The sequence below is a fragment of the Pangasianodon hypophthalmus genome, chromosome 15 (assembly GCF_027358585.1).
Source record: "Pangasianodon hypophthalmus isolate fPanHyp1 chromosome 15, fPanHyp1.pri, whole genome shotgun sequence".
Taxonomy (NCBI): domain Eukaryota; kingdom Metazoa; phylum Chordata; class Actinopteri; order Siluriformes; family Pangasiidae; genus Pangasianodon; species Pangasianodon hypophthalmus.
In genome coordinates, this window is record NC_069724.1 from 4,529,610 (window position 1) to 4,552,703 (window position 23,094).

Consider the following 23,094-nt stretch of genomic DNA (forward strand, 5'->3'; position numbering starts at 1 on the left):
CCAGCGCTCTCTCCCACCCTCAATACCACGACTGAGGTGAGACCCTTGAGCAAGGCACCGAACCCCCAACTGCTCCCCGGGCGCCGCAGCAAAAAAGGCTGCCCACTGCTCCGTGTGTGTGTGTGTGCACTTGGATGGGTTAAATGCAGAGCACAAATTCCGAGTATGGGTCACCATACTTGGCCACATGTCACTTCACGCATCGTTGATTACATTCTTATAACAGCATGCATGCAATATTTTTTTATTTTGTTAAAGTGTACTTCAATGAAATTATTTCTAGTATCTTTTTAACATACTTTGCAAAAACTTACAGGTATTTAAAAGGCATAATTATATTTAATGTGTTATCTCATTACTTACAAAACTGCAAACAATGGAAATGAATAGCTTCATAGCACATTCCATATATCAGATTGTTAGAAATTTGAAATTATTTTAAATAAAATCAAGTGTGTTTATTTTTCACTAGCCAGCGCTAAGCTCCACTTGTTGATCCTGTAAATTGAAAGGTGGCAGAGATTCACTGAGTTTAACCTCTGGTCCTCTCTAAAGTCCTCTTAAGCCCTGTTCGGATTGGATTAGTTGGTAGGGATCAGGGGGATGTCAGTAATAAATTTTGTCTCCGCAGTGATAAAAACCTCGCATCTGGACAGCAATAAAATAAACATAGGAGAAGTGAGTTTCTAGCAGGTTGCAGGATGTTTGTGTAATGCAGTCGTATGATCATGCTTCATTCACAACATGGCGTCCAAGCGGTTGAAGAGTCGCTGGAGTAGAGAAGAGACGCTGGCTCTTATTTCAGTTTGGGGCGAATCAAGCAACAATTTGAAAATACAATAAAACAATAACCACAAAGTATACATGAGAAACATCTCATATACCGATACGTATACTACAAGACTACACAGAGCAAGTAGCAGCAGATGCAACGTCTGTGTATAAAATCACAGACGTGTATCCAGACAGGACTAAAATGATCAGACGAGTGCTGAGTTTGGTGAAACACAGCAGGTAATTCAGCCTGTCGTTTTCTCAGAGGAGGACTAAGAAAAACGTCAACATGGCCGATCTGGACAGAAATAAAGTCACAGAGGAGCACCTGTAAAATAGGAAATTACCCCAGGACCCCATGTAAATTTAATGCCATCCGCTTTAGAGTGTGTTTAGAGTCACGCAATTTCTCCTGAGGAGACATTTTATGGGTCACATAATCAACTCAACTACAGACTTTATCAGCATTTTGAAATCCCAGTTTTTTTTCATTAAAACTGATAAACTTAAGAAGTATAATGTGAGGATTTGTTTATTGGTCAATTTGTTTTTGGTCAAGCAATTACATGTAAAATGGAAAACAATACTCTCACAGGTGGACAAATGATAAATACATTAGCTAGCTCACAGGGTAAGTGGAAGCTCCAGTGTGCTGCCCAGTCCTATGTTTTAGTTCCCTGGAAACCTAACTGACTGAGCTAAGAAGTGGTAGCTGACGCAGTGTAATAACACATGGTGAGCTAGTTAGCCAATAAAGTGCATTAATACAGACTAAAGGAAATGATGACATTACTCTCTCCACATGCCAATCATGGGTGTCTGTGAGCCTATGTATGAGGAAGTGGGTAGATAGCGCTTTCCTCCATGTGGGTTATGCATGAGCATCCGATTGAAAGTATGCAGAGGTTGGCTTCACATGGCTCAGAGGAAGCACGTGTTTTTGACAAATTTAACGTTTGTCCACCTGTGAGAGTATTGTTTTCCATTTTACAGGTAATTGCTTGACCAAAACATAGCTGTCCTTTAGGGATGAGTCAATTTCATTGTCTTGAATATTATGATACAAAATACTGGTGAGATGAATTTTGCTTCTCTGAGGTGTATCGTGATATTTCCGTTTAATATTCTTCATGAGCTCTATCTCTTCTTACACACTAGGCAGCAACACCAGAGGTAGTAGCATACAAAGCACGAAGTCTGCGAGTGGGAACCTAACTGCCTCGAAGCATGCTTACTTATTAGTCCAAAAAGCCTTCTCAAACCCAAGGCTCTCAGCCTCGCTTCATTCAGCCTGTGTGAACTTGAAAATAATAATACAGCAACAGGACATAATACACTACTGCTCAACTTTTTCCACACTATCCAGGATTCACAGTAGATCCATAGCATAGCCATAGGAAGGTGGTTACCGTAAATGGTCCGATATATGCGCACTCTGGTTTCTACCGAGCCTGGATTGACTGTGGTCTGAAACGGGGTTAAAATCAACGCCTGTGTGCTGCGCTTGATGTAAGTCACACTCACATCATGCATAAGTAATTAATTATTTTTAAGAAATATTATTAAGAAATTTATTTCAGAATTCAGGATGAAAAAAATATACAAAATAAAATTCCTTTGTGCATTTCAGATGGATGCCAGACTGCAGTAGGAGCGATGGTGACACAATTTTTTTTTATTTAATCATTTAAAGCACAATCTACCATCAAACAATCTTTCAATATTAATAATGCTGCCATGAAATACATTTATGCCACTGAAAAAGATTAAAATAATGTTAATAATAGGGGAAATTTGCATAACATTATAAATCCTGATCTACTTTTCTTACAGCACAATGTATTGATATTGCAGTGGTTCAAATTGTTGTGATTACAAAATAAATGTGTTAAAATTTAATGTTATTTGTGTCAATATCGTCTAGTGCCACTATCGTCTCGGGAAAGCTGTATCTGGAACCCTGTCGTATTGTGGCTTTAGTGTATCGTCTCATGCCTACTGTCATATAACTGGCAAAGACAGCTAGTGGGTAGGAATTGGCAAGACCAAATTGGGAAGAAAATGGCGTAAAATTTGTTTGTGGCAGTGACTGGAATGTGAGAGACGTGTTGGGCTTTTAACTCTCAAATGCTCAACGTGTTCAGCTCAACACATGGACTGCATCCCGAACGATTTAATGTACAGACGAATGACGAGTGCCAGCTAATAGAACTGACAGATGTCTTTTATAACAGGGCTACAGGGCTAATTGTCTTTTATAACAGGGCTAACAAGACATACAGTTAGGTACATACAGATACTAAGGATATACTTTTCTATTCAACAGGTTAATGCGCCATTATTGCCTTTCTTTCTTCTTGTCTTGTGTAAGGCTGATTGAATCAGGTCGAAATGTAACTATTGTCGAGTGCAGTTCATCTCGTTCATAGTCTATATGACTAATCAGATGGTACAGTTGGCTGAAACATTGCTTACATAAACACAGAAAAGAGGAAGTTATCCAATGACAGCAAGGCCAAGTGCACTCTTGGGTCTTCCAAGCCTCGGATGGTGTACGGTACAAATGCTGCTTGAACTCTAGGTCCCAGAAGGAGAATTCCCATCTGCTCTTCAGAATCCGTGTCTCAGCTGGAAGAGCTGATGAAATATGAAAGTTGTAATGGATTCCGAGGCAATATAATGCTTTATTCGGCACAAAAACCTTATTTACATATACTATACGAGCACTATATAGCTAGTGTTTCTACCCAGTCCTCAGGGATCTTCAGCCAATCTCCATTTTAATCTCCATTTTTATTCCAGCTCTCAGTGCACCTGGTCAGGTAATCAAGGGCTGCACAACGTTCATTACCTTATTCAGTTGGGAGCTCGAAGGGAGGGAAAGTGTGGGCTGGAATTCGAGCTTTTTTAAGATCAATGTTCTATGTTGTAGTGGAAAAATATGTTGATTTATCTTTTAACAACACATGAACAGGATGTTTTAATGTGCATACGCAGATCGACCAAAGAACACACTGTCAGTATTCTTCCTTCTGCCCGCAGGGAAGATAATTAATTGCTTCAGAGAATAAATAACAAGTCATAACAATTCCTGCTAATGAAAATTAGCATGTGTGCCATTCATTTATCCTACCTTATCTCTTTTCTATTTAATTATATTTAGACATTCACAAAATGATCGTGTTGCTAACATGTTTTTCAGAAAGACGAAAATGAACAATTCCAACAATTGCTATTTTTCCAATAAATGCTGTTTTCATGAATCCCTCTGTGCCCTTGAGACTACACGGCCTCCGATCTCTCTAAATGAGAATATTATCTATTATTTAAAAAAAACGCAAAAAAAAGTTGAGCCTGCACTGATTATAACCACTGTAAGTGAGAATACGTTCTAAAAAAAAACCTACATAGCTTCTGATCTCTCTAAGTAAGAATACATTATATTTTTATTATTAAAAAAACAACCTTGAATGTTCAGTTGTGGTAGAAATATGAAATATTTAAAACATATAAAGCCCGCTACACTTAATCAGACCTTGAGAGCCATCTCCAGAGAAGTATACAGTGCATACATTCCATAGGCTCTGTGTTGCTGGAAGAGAGGAGAGGAGAGGAGAAAAGAGGAGAAGAGAAGAGAAGAGAGCCAAAAAGTGCTGAAGAGAACAGAACAAAACAGATCTGAATGCAAAGGAAGAGAAGAAAAGAGAAGTGAACAGAACAGAAAAGAACAGAACAGAACGGAATGGAAGATAACAGAACAGAACAAAACAGAACATAAGAGAACAGAATGGAACAGAAGAAAAGAGAAATAAACTGAACAGAACCACAAAGAACATAAGAGTAAAATGGAACAGAACAAACCAGATTAGAACAGAACAGAACACAAAGGAAGAGAAGAGAAGAGAAGAGAAGAGAAGAGAAGAGAAGAGAAGAGACTGGAACAGAACCAGAAAATCAGAGAATCAGAAAAGGACGAAACAGAAAAGAAGAGAAGAGAACAAAACAGAACCAAAAAGAACATAAGAGAACAAAACCAATCAGAACAGAACAGAATGCAAAGTAAGAGAAGAGAAAAGAAGAGAACAGAACAGAATACAAAGGAAGAGTAGAGAACAGACCAGAACAGAACAGAATGTAAAGGAAGAGAACAGAAGAGAAGAGAAGAGAATGAGAAGGAAGAGAAGAGAACAGAACCGAATGCAAGAGAAGAGAAGAGAATGCAAAGGAAGAGAAGAGAAGAGAATGCAAAGGAAGAGAAGAGAAGAGAAGAGAAGAGAAGAGAATGCAAAGGAAGAGAAGAGAATGCAAAGGAAGAGAAGAGAAGAGAAGAGAAGAGAAGAGAAGAGAATGCAAAGGAAGAGAAGAGAAGAGAAGAGAAGAGAATGCAAAGGAAGAGAAGAGAAGAGAACAGAAGGTGGTGCCATTTATTAAATTACCCATATACCCCTGCACAGAGCACAAACAGTACACTACTGGGCGCAATCAAAGCCTCACTCCACAAGTCAAGGTTAACTTGTACGTGAACAGAAAAATCACACAGACACCAGCTGCTACACCTCAACACTGAACAGAGCAGCAAAAACACAGGTCTGTTCAGTGTTCGGTCAGCGTGTGATCTCAGATTCCTCACTGCTGTTCTCTGGCTGCTCATGTCTAGAACTCGGGCTCATTCACATTCCACTGCATCCTCAGTAACACACACACACACACTCACACACACACCTCTCTGAAGTGTCAGCCAAATGTTCTTCTCTACAAAAGGGAAATGATCGTTAATTGCGAGCCATATACTAATCCATTCACATAATAGCAGCGTGTAGGAGGGAATAAAAGAGTAACATTAATGCATAATTTAATTTTCGTTGCCAGTTAAAGAGTACGAGCATGAATACATTACAGCGATGTCCCTCGTGGTCAACTCTGAGAGCCAGCAGCAATGATTTTAAATGAAATCCTATCATGAGGTTTGTTAAATTAGCTGTATTTACATTATTATTTTACAACAAAGTCAGTTGAATATAGTGAATAGATACAGTAATAAGCCTGCTTTTCTTTTACTCTCTTCTCCACTCCTTGTCCATTTAGTCATTATCCAATACCCTTTTTTCTTCCTCTCATCTTCAGTTCAATGATCTGCTGTTTGGGTGTTTCGTGCAGCCTTAGATATTCAGAAGGAAGTGCGTGACAGCAGATGTTGTGGAGCCATAACATGCCCTAAAGGGAGGAATAGAGAGTGCTTGTGCTGCCTGAGAAGCACTTCACTTCCACACACAGACTTTACGAGCATTCAAGGACCTTCTCACCTCCCTAACCATATGGCCCCCGCTGATGCAGAAGCCCTGCTGAGTCCGTCATAGCACGCAAGCCCGGGGCTGCCAACACGGCTCCCTGTTCCTCTGTCAGGGATAATAGGAAATTAAAGTAAGGCCATGCAATGTGACTGGATATCAAGCACGCAGCATGGGTTGGTTTAGGTTTGTCAGCCAAGAACAGGTTAGAGCGGGTGCCTATTTCCGCAAATGCAACATTTACTCCGTTTGAAACAAACCAATATACCTGTCTGAGCGCTCGGTCCACTTCCAATAGAACCCGACTTGACCCTTATTCTGTGCTTTTAGGTTGCAGGCAGCTATTTTTATAGATATGAGCAGCTAAACAGAAAGGAAATGCCTAATAGAGCTAATGTAATGTTTTAAACTATTTATTGATTCATTCATCCACACCCTGAATTCATCATTCAGGGGTAATTTAGTGCAGCAAATCCACCATGCAGCACGTTTTTGGGACTTGGGAGGAAACCGGGGAACCTGGAAGAAACCCATGCAAATGGTAACTCGAGCACAGGATCGAACCTGGAGTTCTGAGGTGGCAATGCTATATGTTAGCCCACTATTTATTGATAGTAATGTCTACTTATCTGTGTTCTGCATGCTCAGTTGATTTCTCGTATTCATAGAATGATTTGTTTTCTTATCTCCATTACAGCAGCGTGGGTGTGGCTGATCACTGGTTCTGAGGCAAGTCACGGAGAACGAGCAGGTAATGAGTGAGTGTGTACACCTCTGTGGTTAATGAAAACCTATTAATCTGATCTGTGTGTTGTTTTTAATCTGTGCATTGTTTTATCCCATTACTCTCTGCGATGTTCTGAGAGTGATCGATGTATCTTGGCGTTGAAAACGGATCTATGAATGTGTCCTGGTGTCTTTACTTTGAGATTTTGAGCTCTCTTTCATGTTGAAATGATCCAAAAATCAACGTTTTCACTATAACAATGCGCACTATCTTCATTCTCTTGGACAAATCCTATAATATCTTTGATATCCTCATTCTCTTCTCCCACCTACAAAGGTGTCATGACTGCATTTCTGACTAAAGAACAAGAGATCACCTTATAAGTCTCTCTGCTTTTTACTTTGTTTAAATATGTGCAGTGTGAAAGTATTAATTTCACTCTGATTTTGGACTAACAGTTGAGAAAGCACCTTGACATTAGGAAACAATTGCAATGCTTAGCAGTACTGCTACAGTGTCTCATTCCCCTACACCTCATTTTATGTCTCTATCTTTCTATTTGAATCTGTGGCCCCTCCAACCCATCCACCCCAGAGAGGAGTCGTCGGTGTGGAAAGTGAGTGGGACTAGAGTACGAGCTAGCTGCTCTATTTTACGGCAGCTGCATTGGGAGAGGAGTGCGGACAAGGTCGCTCCTCGCTTAAGGGAGATGGAGATTTTCTGTAATGAGATGTAGGCTCAGGTAGTTGATGCTCACATTTCATCTCTGCCTGCTACTTTCTGTTGCATTTGCAGAGCAAGTGTTTATGTCAGAGGAATTCAGCTGAAATTTATGAAGGTCCAGTTACATAACTTTCCAGATAACTACAATGACTGAATTGTGACAACAGTCACCTTAGAATGGTTAACCATTCTAATGATTCATGATACTATGAGATTGTGAATCTGATGCAGGGAGAATAAATATATCTTTATCAGCATTTTAACAGTATTTTTTTTTAAGTACTCAATTTAGTCTGCTGAAATGCATTTCTGGATCCACATCAGCTGATGTTCCCTAGTGTATGTACATTTACATTTCTAGCATTTGGCAGATGTCCTTATCCAGAGTGACTTACATTTATCTCAGTTATACAACTGAGCAGTTGAGGGTTAAGGGCCTTGCTCAAGGGCCCAGCAGTGGCAGCTTAGCAGTGCTGGGATTTGAACTCACGAATATCCGAGCAGTAGGACACACCCAACGGCTAAACCACGGAGCTACCACTGCCACTGTACAGCATAAAGACCAAAAGAAACTGTATGTACAGAAATAAGGCTTTGCAGTTAATATGAAAATCAAAAGCTGACAATGGAAGAACAAAACTATAGTAACCATATCTGAATACATATACATACTTTATTTCTACTGCAATAAACAAACGAGACATTTTGTGCCAATAAGTCAATATTAATATTAATACTTTTAAAAAGAGAACTAAACCAGTTAACGTTCACATCAAACATCAGAATGGAACCGTGGCATAGTTGTTAGTGCCTGAGTGGCTAGTTTAAGTATTTCAAAAACTGCTGATCTCCTGAGATTTTAACTCAAAACAGTTTACACATAATGGTGTGAAAAACAAAAAAACATCCAGTTAGCTGCAGTTCTAATGCCTTGTTAATGTGGGAGATCAGTGGAGAACGCAGGGACTGGTTTGAGGCGACAGAATGCTCTGACTGATTTGAGCTACGGTTACTCAAATAACCACTCTTTACGACTGTGGTGAGCAGAAAAGCATCTCAGAATGCACATAACATCAAAACATGAGACGGATGGGTGACAGCAACAGAAGATCACAGCGTGTTCCACTCCTGTCAGCCAAGAACAGGAATATGAGTTTACAGCGGGCACCGACTCACCCGATCTGGATAGCTGCAGATTAGAAAAAAGACGATGTTTTTCCAATCTTCGACTGTCCGATTAGCAGTTACTGAAATACTCAAAAAAGCCTGGCTGGAACCAACAACCATGCCATGGCCAATGTCACTAGGATTTTATGATTTTATCGTTTGCACTCCTGTCACATGATTGGATAACTGCATGAAGGAACAGGTGTACAGGTTTTCCTAATAAAGTTGCCAAAGCTACGACACCCAGTTTTAGTACAGCACTGAACACTTAAGATGTGATTCTCACTCTACCATTCAACAATGATTTAACAATGGCTAAGTTTACATGCACATGAATATTATGATATTAATCAGAATATTCTAATTAGGATTGAGTCATGTAAACGCCGCAATCCGATTGCCCGATTCAGATTAATACAGTATTCTGATTCCCCAAATTCTGATTCCCACCCCTGAAATATGCCTGTTTTAATCGGAAATTTGTTGCATGTAAACACTTTATTCACTGAAAATCCACTGAAAGGAGATATACGCTTATGCTCAGTCTGCAAGGAATTGTGGGTGCTAACAGATGCTTAGCTGTAGGCTAGGTATTTAGGAATGGCAACTCAAGCACACTTACAGTAACCATGTATACAGGAATATTCTGATGCCTGTATGCATATAAACATAGCATTCAGCATATGGCTGCGACCCGAATATAGACTTTAAACAGAATTTGATGTGCATGTAAACGTAGCCAATGGCCATACAGGAAGTGATTAAATACAGAAAACACCACACGACTGATGTAATTAACCCTGTGAGCACTGACTGACCAGAGACATTCAATATTGGGTCATTAAAGCAATTAAGCCTTAACAAGACCCTAAGTCTTCGTTTGCACTCATTTAAGCCAATTAAGGCACAACTAGGCACATAACAACATAAGATGTTGTCATTAGTCCAGTTTAGGTTGATCCTGGCCTAATCGGATCTGGTCACTAAACAAGCCATATAGGAGACTTTTTTTAATAATAAATTTGATGTTGTTACCTCAGTATTATAAGGTTTATGCTCTTAGTATTATAAATATTTTGGTCAAAAATGAATTAGCCACAAAAACCTCATCACTGGCGGATAGTTTATTCTCCCTGTTGTGTTTTTTTGTTTGTTTTGCAAAATTTTAGTGTAATATTAGATACCAAAGATTTCAAGTTCTACCTCCAAACTCAGTTGAACTTGGTGTTATAAGATTCTATCTGCCACCCAATCATCATCCAGGCTGAACAAAAAATGAACACAATGTTGGCCAATCAATAGCTACATTGTATTTACAATCCAACAGAAAAAAACACACTAGCTGTGGATGTTCTATATACATGTTAAGAGTGGGTTGATTTGTCATGATGCAAGTGTACTTTATTAGGGTGAATCCAACAGTATTAGCCTAGGGAATCTAGTCTATAGCATGGATCAATACACAGAAAAGCAGCAATAAACTAGAGTAATCCAAAAAAAACAAAATGGAGAAGAAACGGACGATGGTCAAAACCAGGAAATCGTGGAACAGGTAACAATAAAATACACAAATATGCACCATTAAGATCCAAAGATACTCAGACACAACAGAGTGTATATAGGCAAGTAATCAACAACTAACACAAAACAGGTGGACACAGTCAGATAACAAGCCATTTAAAAATATGTTTAGCAACAACTTCAGATTTTAGATCTTAGATTTTAGAGAAAACACATTGAAAAAAATAAAATAAACTTTCTATTTATCTCATAATTTCAATAATGTTGATTTAAAGTAACCTTAAAATTAAAAGTACTGTTGAGTTTTGCTAGCTGGAAAGTCAAAACTTTTAATGGTCCATATCATCCCCCAGCTATAACCTTACAACACAAAGGTCTGTTGTACAGAACCACAGTTGTCTTTTCAATGTCCTCAAATCTCTATTACTAACATTCATTCAATGTCTATTACTAACATTCATTTTGGCAAATTATATGCAGTTAAATATGAATGTAACAGTATGTTATATTCTTCTGGTAATAGCCTGTGTTGAACTTCCTAATCAGCAGCACAATTATGCTGAATATCTCACACACACAGTAATAACCTCATTGCTAACAGTATCTGAAATGCAAATCAACAGCAATAAACCAAATATCAGATGGTGCTTTAGTATCTAACCACTCAAAAATAACAAAATCTAACATTTATATTAAACGAGATAAACAGCATCTGTTGCTAAATGTTATCTACTATGATTGCACCGCTATTAGGAATACTGGGACATAATGTTCTGCTTTGTTCATTCATTCATTCCTCTTCAGTAAACACTTAGTAACTTTGGCCAAAATCTAAGCATCATATGAACATCTGGCAAATCATATTCCATTAAATAAGAATTATCAGCATATTATATTTTTATGGTAATACTCTTACAAATGCACTAGACAATTATGTGTCAATTGGAGAGACTCAAAAATCATGACAGAAAAACAAGTTTTCTCTCATGTCATGAGTCATGATGGATCTGGAGCCTATCCTGGGAACATCAGGAGCGAGTTGGGAATACATCATGAACAGGTTGCTAGTCCATCACAGGGAACCATGCATACACATTCACCTAGGGGCGAATTTAGCAATCCACCAAATGGCATGATTTTGGGACGCAGTTGGAAACTGACACAGACACGCAGAGAACCCAAGCTCAGGATCGAACCAGGGATCCTAGAGCTAGGAGGTGGCAACACTACCCGCTGCTCCACTGTGCTACCTACATTCTAGTTTACACACACAAGACATGTCAAACTCTACACCAGTAGCGTTGACAGGGATGCCTCTGTCACCAACGTGTGCCATTTGTGTGCCAGAAATATCCTTAAAATTATGTATATTACAAAACATGAAGGAAGCTATTGAAAAAAACCTATTTTAGACATTTGACCTTGCTGTGACCTTGATCCTGTTTGAATCAGTTCCAGAATCTACTGAGTTCATCTGCTGGTTACAGTGATAATTCCATATAAATCCTAAACATTCAACCACTTGTTCTTAAGACATTGCGCTAATAAGAATCTTGGACAGACGCACGCATGGAAATACACATAGACGGACTGATGCCAAAAATCTGAGCTAGCAAAAAAAAATAGCCTTGAGTTCCTGAACATGAACGTGTAACTAACATCTCTGTATGATAAACAGGAAGGAAGCTATTGAAGAGATCCTATTTCAGACGTTTGATGTTGCTGTGACCTTGACCATGCTGACCACCTCACACACAAAATCAATCGATTCATCAATTACCCATATAAATCCTACAAACGTTCAACCACTCGTTCTTGAGATGTCGCACTAACAGGAATATCAGACGGACAAAAGGATGGACGGACAAGCGGAAAATATAATCCCTCCTTCGTTTAATGGCAGAGGCATAAAAAATAAAGAAATGTAAATATTCGAAAATTAAAGTCAAACAACCTAATTGAACAAACCCATAATGAACTAAAAAATAGTGCTGTGTACAAGTCTAAGGCACATGCAAAGAACTGCTGTAGAGCAAAGACACCTTCAAAAATAATGAAATTAAATGTTTCTACGTTAAAAAACTATAAAGAGCAGTAAACCGTAATAAATGAAACAAAGTCAATATTTGGTGTGACGACCCTTTGCTTTAAAAAAAAAAAAAAAAGCAAAAAGTCTCAGGTATAATTTGTGCAGTTTTATAAGGAAATGAGCTGTAAGTGTTACTGAGCATCTTGCAGAACCAGCCACAGTTCTTCTGGAAACTCTTACTGTCTCACTTACTTCTTATTTTTGCAGCAAAACCCAGCAGCCTTCATTATGTTTTTTGTCTGAAAAGTGGCCTCTGACATACAAACATTTTTCTGACATACAAACATTTAATTTTGTACCGAAAAACGAATGTTTTTTAAATCCAAAATATTTTTGTACTGACTCAATAATGCAGAAGTCATAAAATAAAAATCCAATACATAGTTTGTACTAAAAAAAAACAAACAAAAAAAAAACAGAGTGCCTAAGACTTTTGCACAGTACTCTATATATATATATATATATATATATATATATACAAACACAATTAAATGAACTCACGGGTAAGAAAACTCGATTCCTACTACAGAACCTGAATATATTAAATGTCTAGCACATCTGCTTAAAAGAAATAATGAACCTGGTTCTCAGCAGGAAACACAACAGACCCCAAAGGAGGAAAGGCAATAACACCTTTTGCAACCTTTCTGTCAAATCTCACACACACACACACACACACACACACACACACAGAATACAACGTAGAAGACATCAACACGTTTATTAACAACATTGATGAAGCGACGTGACTGCATCGATCTGAAGATCAAGTAAATGCGCTTCGAGACATTAATACCTGATAATAAATCTCCAGGACCTGGAGGTTACCCTGCTCAATTCCACCAGCGTGTTTCTTCCTAGAACTAGTCTTAAACAGATTACCAAAGAAAAATGAAACAAAACGCTCCCTACAGACAAAAATACTGCCATGAGTTTACTTCACGTATAACCCGATAGAGATTCCACCTTATCCTCCAGCTACTGCTTCGTATCACTCATTAACACTGACACAAAAATTATTAAGGTGCCAGCTGCCAGAATGAAAAGTCGTCCCTTCCATAACTCATCCTGATCTAAAAGGGCTTCATTAAAAGCACGGAGTCATCCACTGACACATACAGTCTATTTAACCGAATGCATTACTCATCTCTGCAAAAGTTTGGGAGGTCTGAGAATGCAACTGATAACTTTTTCTTGTGTTTATTAAATGGATCTGGTATCTATATTTCACCTTCAGTCTCAATCAATAATGACGGGTTAATATCACTAATTCTGCCCCAGTGCTGCTGAATTCTTGTGTTTTATTGATCGGAAAGTGTTGATTAACAGCTCTGACAGTAGTGCCGGTTGCTTTTTCTTGTTCTAATACATTACTGTTTCTATAGTAACAGCTCATACACAGAGACCAGGTGTGGTAGACGCTCCACATAAACAGAGGAAAAATGGGTGTAATCATTTATATGGTGACATTTTCTTTAAGGAGATGTTTATTTAGCAATCTTGGAAGGATTGTCAGCGCTTTGTAAGTTTGTTAAAGTTTTCCAATACGGGAAAGACTTCAGGACAGAGAGTTTTGCAAAAAAAGAGATGCTGATGAGGGAACAACTGTTATAGATGCTACAATATAAGCGACAACAGGAACTTGTCCCACAATATTAAATGCAATGAAAACAAAAAAGTATGATGTGTTGTTTGTTAGTGTTGGCAAATTGCTGTGGTTTAAGAGGAAATGCTGTTATAGGAAAATAATCAGCTTCAGTGCTGCATCACACCATGCCATGGTTGATTATTGTACTGTAACAGCATCCGCTGTCATGTTTTATTCCTCACGTGTCACGTTGCGTGGAGGTACTAGGCAGGGATGCCCACTCTCCCACTTCCTATTTGGCATTTTAATCAAACCCTTACCCACAGCTTTATGTCAAAATAGAAACATTAAATGCATTCACACAACACGCTCAAAGCAGAAGATCATTGTGTCTATATGCTTATAATATATTTCTCATCTAACAATATCCTTCCTTCTCCTAAATCTCCAATTAGTTTATTAACTGGAGCCAATTCACCAACATTGCACAGGAGGCAACAGTCCAAACACACTGGCAACATCACATGCTTGGGTATTAACATGTCTTTCCAACTCTAAGTATTGTTTATACTTTATTTTAACCTACTGTTAAAAACAATAGATAATGATCTCCCACCTTGTCTAACATCGCCATATCTCTTGTTGGCTATAATTAAAGTGACAACACATCCAGAAATCAGAAACAGTTTCCTGCCCAACTAATCCTCAACACCAAAATACAAGCCCAACCCCCAATATCACCCCCCAACACCACCACCACCACCACCGATTCTCGCCGAAAACTAACGACTGGGGAAGGTGAAGGCTGACATGTATTCGCTGATAAACATGAGGCCAACCTGTTGTGTCACAGGGCACATAACGAACTCAGAGTAAAGTGCTCTCTGCCCTCTTCCACATACATTCCACATATAGCTCACAGACGCCTACGATGTCGCAAATGACCTCACTCTGTGACTACGGTTCAACTCAGAAAGTGTCTCGTTCTACTAGAAACCAAACTACTGAATCAACCCATTATTTATTAATATTTAACATTTAATCTCTCTAGCTCTTATACACATATTTTAAAATACACCACACTCACTCATTAGACTGACTAGTCATATTCCACTACCATCTTTTGTATCTACCCTTGACTCACCTTACCCCCCTCCACACCACCTGTATTTTAACCCCACACCACAGGTGTATTCTGAGTCTGTCAGCACGTGAGGACCTTCTAAGCCTCTTAAGCCAAAACCCCCTGCAATAACCAAGCCTATGTTCCTCGAGAATTGCTCAGGCCACTTAACACCACCGGCAGGGACTCTGTGTGGCCCTGCTGCGTACACTGACCACAAAAAGACTTTCACATCTCACACAGACATACACACATGCTTTCACACACACACACACAGCTCAGGACAGAAGTTGGTCTATAATCTATACTGCCTACTTCATGTTAATCTGTTGTAAGTTGCTTTTATTATTTTTTTTCTGATTGGCTGAGCCACATTCAAAGTTGTTCAAAGGTGCACAACAGCAATGGAACTGTGTATATAGCCTAATCCCCAAATCCTTCTTTCTCATGATGATATTGTATTTGTATTTGGAGATGTCGACAGCAAGGGTTGTCTGCTCTGCAAAGAGAACTGGAGGAATAGTTCAAAGAAACCTAACTATATTTGTACTGTGCACCACCAGGAATCATGCTGTGTTTGATTTTATTTTTGTCTGTTCCTAACCATCATTTGGGTATGACATGCCAAATAATTTCTTATTGAAGCATTAGTACTGAACTTACATTTTGCCCTCATCCTCCAACACAAACAGATAAACCGGAAGATAAACTGGATTCAGGGATCTGCTGCGCATGACTTGGAAGATAAACCGGATTCAGATGGAAGATAGACTGGATTCTGCGATCTGCTGCGCAAGACTGCGCATCTCTTGGACTCTCATCTGCTGTTGCTAATAGCTAATAGAGGTGTTCACACTATGTGATTCATCGGCAAAAAATGCAAACAAGCTTATAGGATATATGGGAGTATTAGCCATTGTTTTGTCCATGGAACATTTGCTTAGCAACCACAGCTTACTGTTAAGAAATTGCACTGTGTGGTAAACAAATCGTGCCTAACGACACCTTCACCTGTGATAAAATCATTGTAACACCTGCTTTCGATTGACTTATTGCTTTAGTCTATGCCATTACTACACATTTTTACACATTCATTCATTCATTCATACTTTCATGCATTCATTCATCTTCACTCACTGCTTAATCCTGGTTACGGTTTTGGTGGATCTGGAGCCGATCCTGGGAACACTGGGCACAGAGTCAGAGCTACACCCTGGATGGGACGCCAGTCCATCACAAGGTGCCATGCACACACACATCTACCATCGAGCCAACTGGGATGTTTTTGGGAAGTAGAAGAAAACCAGAGAACCCGGAGGAAACCCATGTCAACACTGGGAGAACGAGTGAAACCCCACGTGGGTAACATGTTGCTGTGAGGCAGCAACCCGCTGTGCCACCGAGCCACCCACATGTACAATTACAGAAAACATTATTATATAGATTTTAATTTTAATGCAATGCAATGCTCAGTTGAGTTTAGAAATACCATTCTGACATTCTGTGGGATAAGTCCTTGAAAATAACTTATTAGGTCGTCGTTAAAGCCCAGCTAAATTCAAGTGTTTTGGTTGTTTTTATTTTTGTTTTTTAAATCAAATCCTTAATTTTTTTTTCGCCAAGAAGTTTTACCCTGTCAATCTATCTTCTTTGTTTTTCAGAATGAGGTATAATGAGTAAACCCTGTTGTTTAAAACAATGTTGTATAATTATAGTGCAAAAACTGAAGAACATATAAACTTTTAACGGGAGGAAATAAGAAAAGAAATGTGGGAAAAGTGGATGACAATCTAATTCACGTTAATCACTGATGTTTGCGGAGCTTTCTAAATCGGGGTGATGGAGAAAACAAGCTGCATTACCACTGATTAAAACTGTCTCACATGCATCTTTTCCTTAGGCACTCTCTCAGCGAGAGTCTTTTGAATTTGCTCGGCTGTGTCTCGTGATGTAGACAACAGTTACAATTGCTTACTTAAAGTTATAAAGTTATCAAAATAGATTTTCTGAATAGCTGCAAATGAAAATTTCATCGCGCCTGAAAATCCAATTACTTCTGGATTCATAAACAAGCATTAATGGCTTACGCAGAGATCAAATCTAATCACGATGCCATTTGTTTTAGAGTTTCTATTAGTCAGAGTGAAGGCAGGAGTTAAGCATCTTTTTCCCTATGTCTAGACTGAGGGCAGAAAATAATAAATTGAAAATCACTGAGCGGCATGACGGAGTGTGCTGAGTTTCACCTTGCCTGACGTATTCTACCGTCTCGGGCCCGTAGTGCATCCGTGATTCCTGCTCGTAGGCTTTAATCGTCTCACTGGAGCTATAGCATTTCTGCGGGTCCATGTGACACTCGTCTGCATCCATAGAGGACGTGGCGTAGTGCGGCTCTTTCCTGCACCTGGCTCGGGTCAGAGAGCGGTGCCGCTTCTCCTTCATGTCCATCCCAGCAGCAGCCAATCAGCTCACAGGAGAGCAATGTCGATTTTGTTAATCACCTGGAAAAGGGGATGGAGAAGGAAAAAAATGCAGCATGAGTGCAAATTGTTTTCTCACCTCCAAAATGAATTTCCAAGAGTTACAAGATATAGTTTTTTCCCCAGGACACTACAGATATTAGGCTACAGAGCAAGGCCCAGTCCGTCCGTTTGAACCATTCTTCTGTAATTGTACACTGTAAAACAAAAAACTGTATTGCTGTCTGATGTATACATCGATATTCATCTAATGTTGATCAGTCTGAATTTACCATATTGGTTGGTGATGAACAAAGTGATGATGTAGGCAGGTTTTTTTTTTTTCCTTCTGGCTCTAGGAGGCCACCACGGCCAATAACGTGTCTTATTCACAGTGGTGTATAGTAACAAAGTAGAAATACCTTTTGGGAATATTTAATTCATTTACTTGTGCATAAATGTTCGTCAACTTTAACTTTTCCCTCACTCAATTCCCAAAGCAAACGGTTATCTTTTATTCTGCTAAACTTTCACAGAGGCCTTTGTTACTTACTGTAATTTTAGCTCTTTTATGCTACCCACTCGACATTATTTCTTGGCTATACATCACCAAAACTGCTTTTCAGATCTGACAACCAGTTCCTACTGCTCAAAGATCAGACTCATTTTACAGGCAGCACTGCTTTTTACTAATTATATATTTAGCCTAGGAAACTATTGGGCTATATTTTAAGCATTAACCTTTAGCTACTTTCTCAACAACATAGTCAAGCTGTAAATTAGCTGTCTAGTTTTAGCCCTACTGAGGACTGCGGTGAAGTGACTGAAATGAAATTCTAAGTAAAAAAGAAAACATGACACGGCATGCTGTTCTAGGAAAATAATCAAATAATCCGTCAAATCAACCAAAACTAACTCCTTTCCAATCACTGTGTAACATGCACAACAAGTTCGAGGAGGCATGATGCAAGTGCGTAAACTCCAAAAATAATCAATATTCATAGCGTGGGTCAGAACAGAGGCGTAGATACAGGACAGGCAACGCAGGAAATTGCTTGGGGCCCCAAGTTTTGAGGGTCCCTGTATAAGTTGTTCCTATAAATTGATAACATATTAGAATGAGCACATTAATATAAAGCTGTGACTTGAATTATAACTGACAGTACTGTTAGAGCTACTGGTTTAGAAAATGAATCAACCAATCAGAATCAAGAATTCAACAGTGATGCGGTATAATAACATTCAGATAAGGTCAGATATAGATAAACGTCTACTTGAGTAGTTTTCCTTAGTTTTCGTAGATTAATTTGAATAATTTAACACTATGGGTTTTTTTACTGCTGAATATTAGAAATATCTAATATTAAGACAGATTTTGTGTGCTAATATTTTGAAATGTTATGTCACACTCTCACTGAGAGTCTTTTGAATTTGCTCGGCTGGGTCTCGTCATGTAGACAACAGTTACAATTGCTTACTTAAAGTTACATTTATTTGAGTAGTTTTCCACTGTGTTTTTTTGCTGCTGAATATTAGAAATATCTAATATTAAGACAGATTTTGTGTGCTAATATTCTGAAATGTTACTGGGAGTCACATTCAGACAAGCCATGTTAAAATTAATATGTGCTATTTCAGGCAAATTTCCCCGTCCCAGGACAAATTTCCCCGTCCATCTAACTCCATTAAACAAACTAGTGTTTGTCTCAAATCGCATACTTATCCACTATTCGAGACTGTTATTGAATACTAACACTACTTTTCTGTTTCTACTTTTGAATGTAAGGTCAGAGTTTTCGAATAGAGACCCAGCCCATGACAACAATCATGACGACAGTGAAAAATTTTAAAGCGAGACAGACCTCATCAGTGTGTTTAACATTAATGTGTATAAAATAGCTAAACATTTTACATTTCGACTTGGAACCTGGATGATATGGCTCTGACGTGTCATCTAGTGACTGTCGCTTTTAAATCTTCCGGATGTACATAAGATATGCAGCGAGTGTGTGAACTATAATGGCACTCGCACTGCTGCTGCTTGTGAATGTGTACACAAAATCATGTATCAAGTATAAACCAGGCTGCTTCGCATGGCGCCGTATCACACCACCTCGGCGTAGTCTATTTAACTATAACAACACTTCCCACTACACTGGTAAGTCAGTGCAAGGAGTACTCCTCTGGCTTTTAGTTACTTACATCACACACACGTATGTTACTGACATAATAAAATGTGTAAATATTATAGATAATATTATATAATGAATCTGGAATTTTTAAAAATGTAGGGTGTTCAAGGCCAATTTAGGGTCATTTGCTCAGACAATGACTATTGGATATTTACGACTTTGGTTGAAGTGTGTGCTGACTGAACAGGTGGAACTCAGTTTGCTTGGTTATGTAATTATAGTGTAGTTAGCAATGTTTCAAAACTATCTGCTATCTACTAAATTAAAAGGTAACAAAAATAAAAAAAACTAGGCTAAATGTATTCCCACATCATCATGCTTGTTGCCAAGGCAAACGCTACTATCCAAACACTGAGCCGGCATCTTGAGACAAAGATAGGTGATGACCCGTAGAGCTAATGCTTTATTTGCGTCAGACAGATGAATTATAGGGATCATTAGACACCACAAAACACCCTAAACAACCTCATCTATACACAAACAGAACCTGATGACTGCAGATCAAGCCCAGGCTGAGGCGCACCAGCAGGGGGGAGGTGAGCGGAGACAGACACTCGCCATCTTATTATCACCCGCCGAGAGCAAAGTGAGAGAATGCACGAAAGAGAGGCAGAGAGAGAGAGAGAGAGAGAGAGATGGCCATCCACCCTCTTTGACACCCTCCTACTCTGCATCTGTGACTTGGTGGTGAGTCATCACCAGGGACTCTCATCAGACCGTTTGTCATTGGCTCGGTACATAGAAACCCTTCCCATAGAAACTCGCTATTGTTATTATCAGGGATGGAAAATACTTTGGAATTGTACTTTGTTACTATACTTGATTATGCATAAGCCACCAGACTGCAGTTTTGAACTTGAGGATAAGTGCCCCTGGCCCTACCTTAGTAACATACTGGAGTAAGCAAAGACTCCTATAAAATAAAAGCATAAACTCCAGCTAATTTGAAAAAGCATGTTGAAGCAAGTTTCTCTAACTTGCTAACATTGCTAACATTATATTTAACTAAGTTAGCCTGTTTTCTTTGCTATGCCAAGTCAGACTAGCAGTGATTCATGTAATTGGCTAGGCAGCAAGTCAGATTGCAGCTAATGATAAGTTTCTGTGGTTTATAGGATATTTTACTTCTCATTAATTCATTAGCAAACTATGTAATGTTAGTCATACATATGAGCAGCAAACGTCTTGGGCTAAATTGCTATCAACAGTTTGAAAAGTTAGTTTTCACATGAAAACACAACATTAATGTAATTTCATCAGTTAAAAACATTTACTTTTTACTATTTCACACTTGAGTACGTTTTATACTTTTAATTGAGCGAGATTTTGACTCATTATCTATAAAACAATAAATCTTCTGAATTAGGCTTGGTCTGAAGAACTGAGCTTTGTAATGACACAAAAGCTGCACAGCAGCTACAAGGCAAAATGTCTAATAAAGCACAGGGATGTGTGTGATGCTGTAGAGGTTGCCATGTACACAGAGCTGGAAATAGCTTTGCAATGCTTTAAGTGCTTGCTTAGGACACAGATGTCTCAGTTTATTTAAACACTCAATCAGCACTATTCAGACACTAAAGAGCCAATTGTATGATATTTAGTGGCAAATCGATGCACAAGCGCCTCTAAAAAGCAGCACTGTAACATACATTGAGTGAACACCTATCATGTGCTGGCTAGTCAATACTCTCATTGAGGCTTTAAACACGTTTAGATAAGGGCAAGGCCTTTGAGTGGTGTTCACTGATCCCAATTTGTATTCATGTTGTATAAATACATGGAACATGTATGGTGCATGCTAATTATGTAAACCATTCAGGCTTTGGAAAAACGTGCTAATTGGATCCACATCTGTGGTTAGCTATGACAGTATGGCCTTAGTCTAGATTGACCATGAATTATACAAAGTATTGCACAGAAAATCATAAACTTGTTTCACAAATTCAACCTGCATTGGCATCTAGTCCAGGGAAAACTTTTTTCCCCCCTTTTCAAACTGCTGCCAAATGTTAATCTGGTACTCACAGTGAGCACTGGTTTGAAAGAAGTGAAAAAGATCAAGCGTCAATTTAACAACACTTTTCCGTCAGATAACACTATAGTGGACATTACGGTATCAAAATGTAATTTCACATTTGTTGTTTTTTTTTTCTAAGTGACCCATATCAAAACAACACAGAATTTGTCATGATATTAAATGAAAGGGCTAAAATCTAATATTTGTCAATGCCTCAAACCGGAAACTCTTAGAGTTAAGCAATGCGTTATAGCATGAGGACTCATGAGTGATGATAACAGTCTAGAGTGATGGCATAATACAAAACATGTGGGACAACCTGACAATCTGTAACAGCAAATAATCTGATGTGGATGCCAAAAATGAAACTAGAGCTGTTTTTCTAATGGATGATATGGCTCAGCAAACTTCTTTAACAGTATAGTGAGTGACAAAATAATAATAATAATACTAATAAAAAAAAAATGTCCAGAATACAAAATGGCTTCCTATTCACTGTGTCTGCTCACTACATAGGGTATAAAATAATGACTTTACAACATATAATGATATTACAACATGTAATATCAGATAGAGCAGCATTAGAGATCTTGCAAATAGTGCAGGACATGAGTTTTGTTGTTTGTTTCTCTCCATTTCCACTAAGGTTAAAGCACTGGCACCACGGGCTTTGTCTGGGTTGCTTGTACTTTTCTGAATAGTTTCAACTAACAGTATTTGTATGTCAGACCATCAGACCCCAATAATGTATTTGAAACACCATAGCCCTAATCAACATTCTCTAGCAAGTGTAAGTACTAATTTACACTTACTAAACACATCATTTGTCATCAATAATTCATGTTATTGTGGTCACATGCATTGGGAAAAAAAACCCTGAAATCCAGCCAGTGGGTGCTTGTCAACTGTTCAGTACTCTTAATGTGTTCCCTTCAAATGCAACGTTTTATTTATGCCATAATGCTGTAAGGTGGCTGTCACATTTATTTCTATATTTTGATACAGCATCGATATCAAGGTCTAAGAATTGGTTCATACTTATCCAAAACCACCTGCAAATTGTATCACTGCTGCCCCGTGTCTCTCCGCTTAACACTCATGTATGCATATAGTATTACTGATCTGTGACATTTCTCCACTTTCCAAACACCTCACAAAATCATTGATTCTTTCCAAACTCCTCACAAAATCATTGATCATTTAATCTGCATCCTAATGGTAATTGCATCCTACATTGATGTAAGAATAAATTGTGGACAGCTGGCCTTTTGGCTGACCAGCTTGATCACTCCATCATATGATGTTTTGAAGCGAATTAAAATTCTTTCTGGTCATGCAATGTCTACACTTCCCTGATTAAACAAAAAAGCAATGTGGCAGATGGACTCACATGCAAAAAGTTGGGTTCCAAGCGCTGAAACTTAGA

At 38.6% G+C, this 23,094-nt stretch overlaps 1 protein-coding gene across 1 annotated transcript in view; it reads right to left on the reverse strand.

The window, feature by feature from the left end:
- The window catches only part of tenm2b (teneurin transmembrane protein 2b), a 282,971-nt gene that overhangs the window by 220,965 nt on the left and 38,912 nt on the right, over positions 1 to 23,094 (reverse strand). The window contains exon 2 of the mRNA XM_034311334.2: positions 17,247 to 17,501. Coding sequence (XP_034167225.2) covers positions 17,247 to 17,448 — 202 coding nt within the window. The 5' untranslated portion in view covers positions 17,449 to 17,501. The remainder of the gene's footprint in view (positions 1 to 17,246; positions 17,502 to 23,094) is intronic.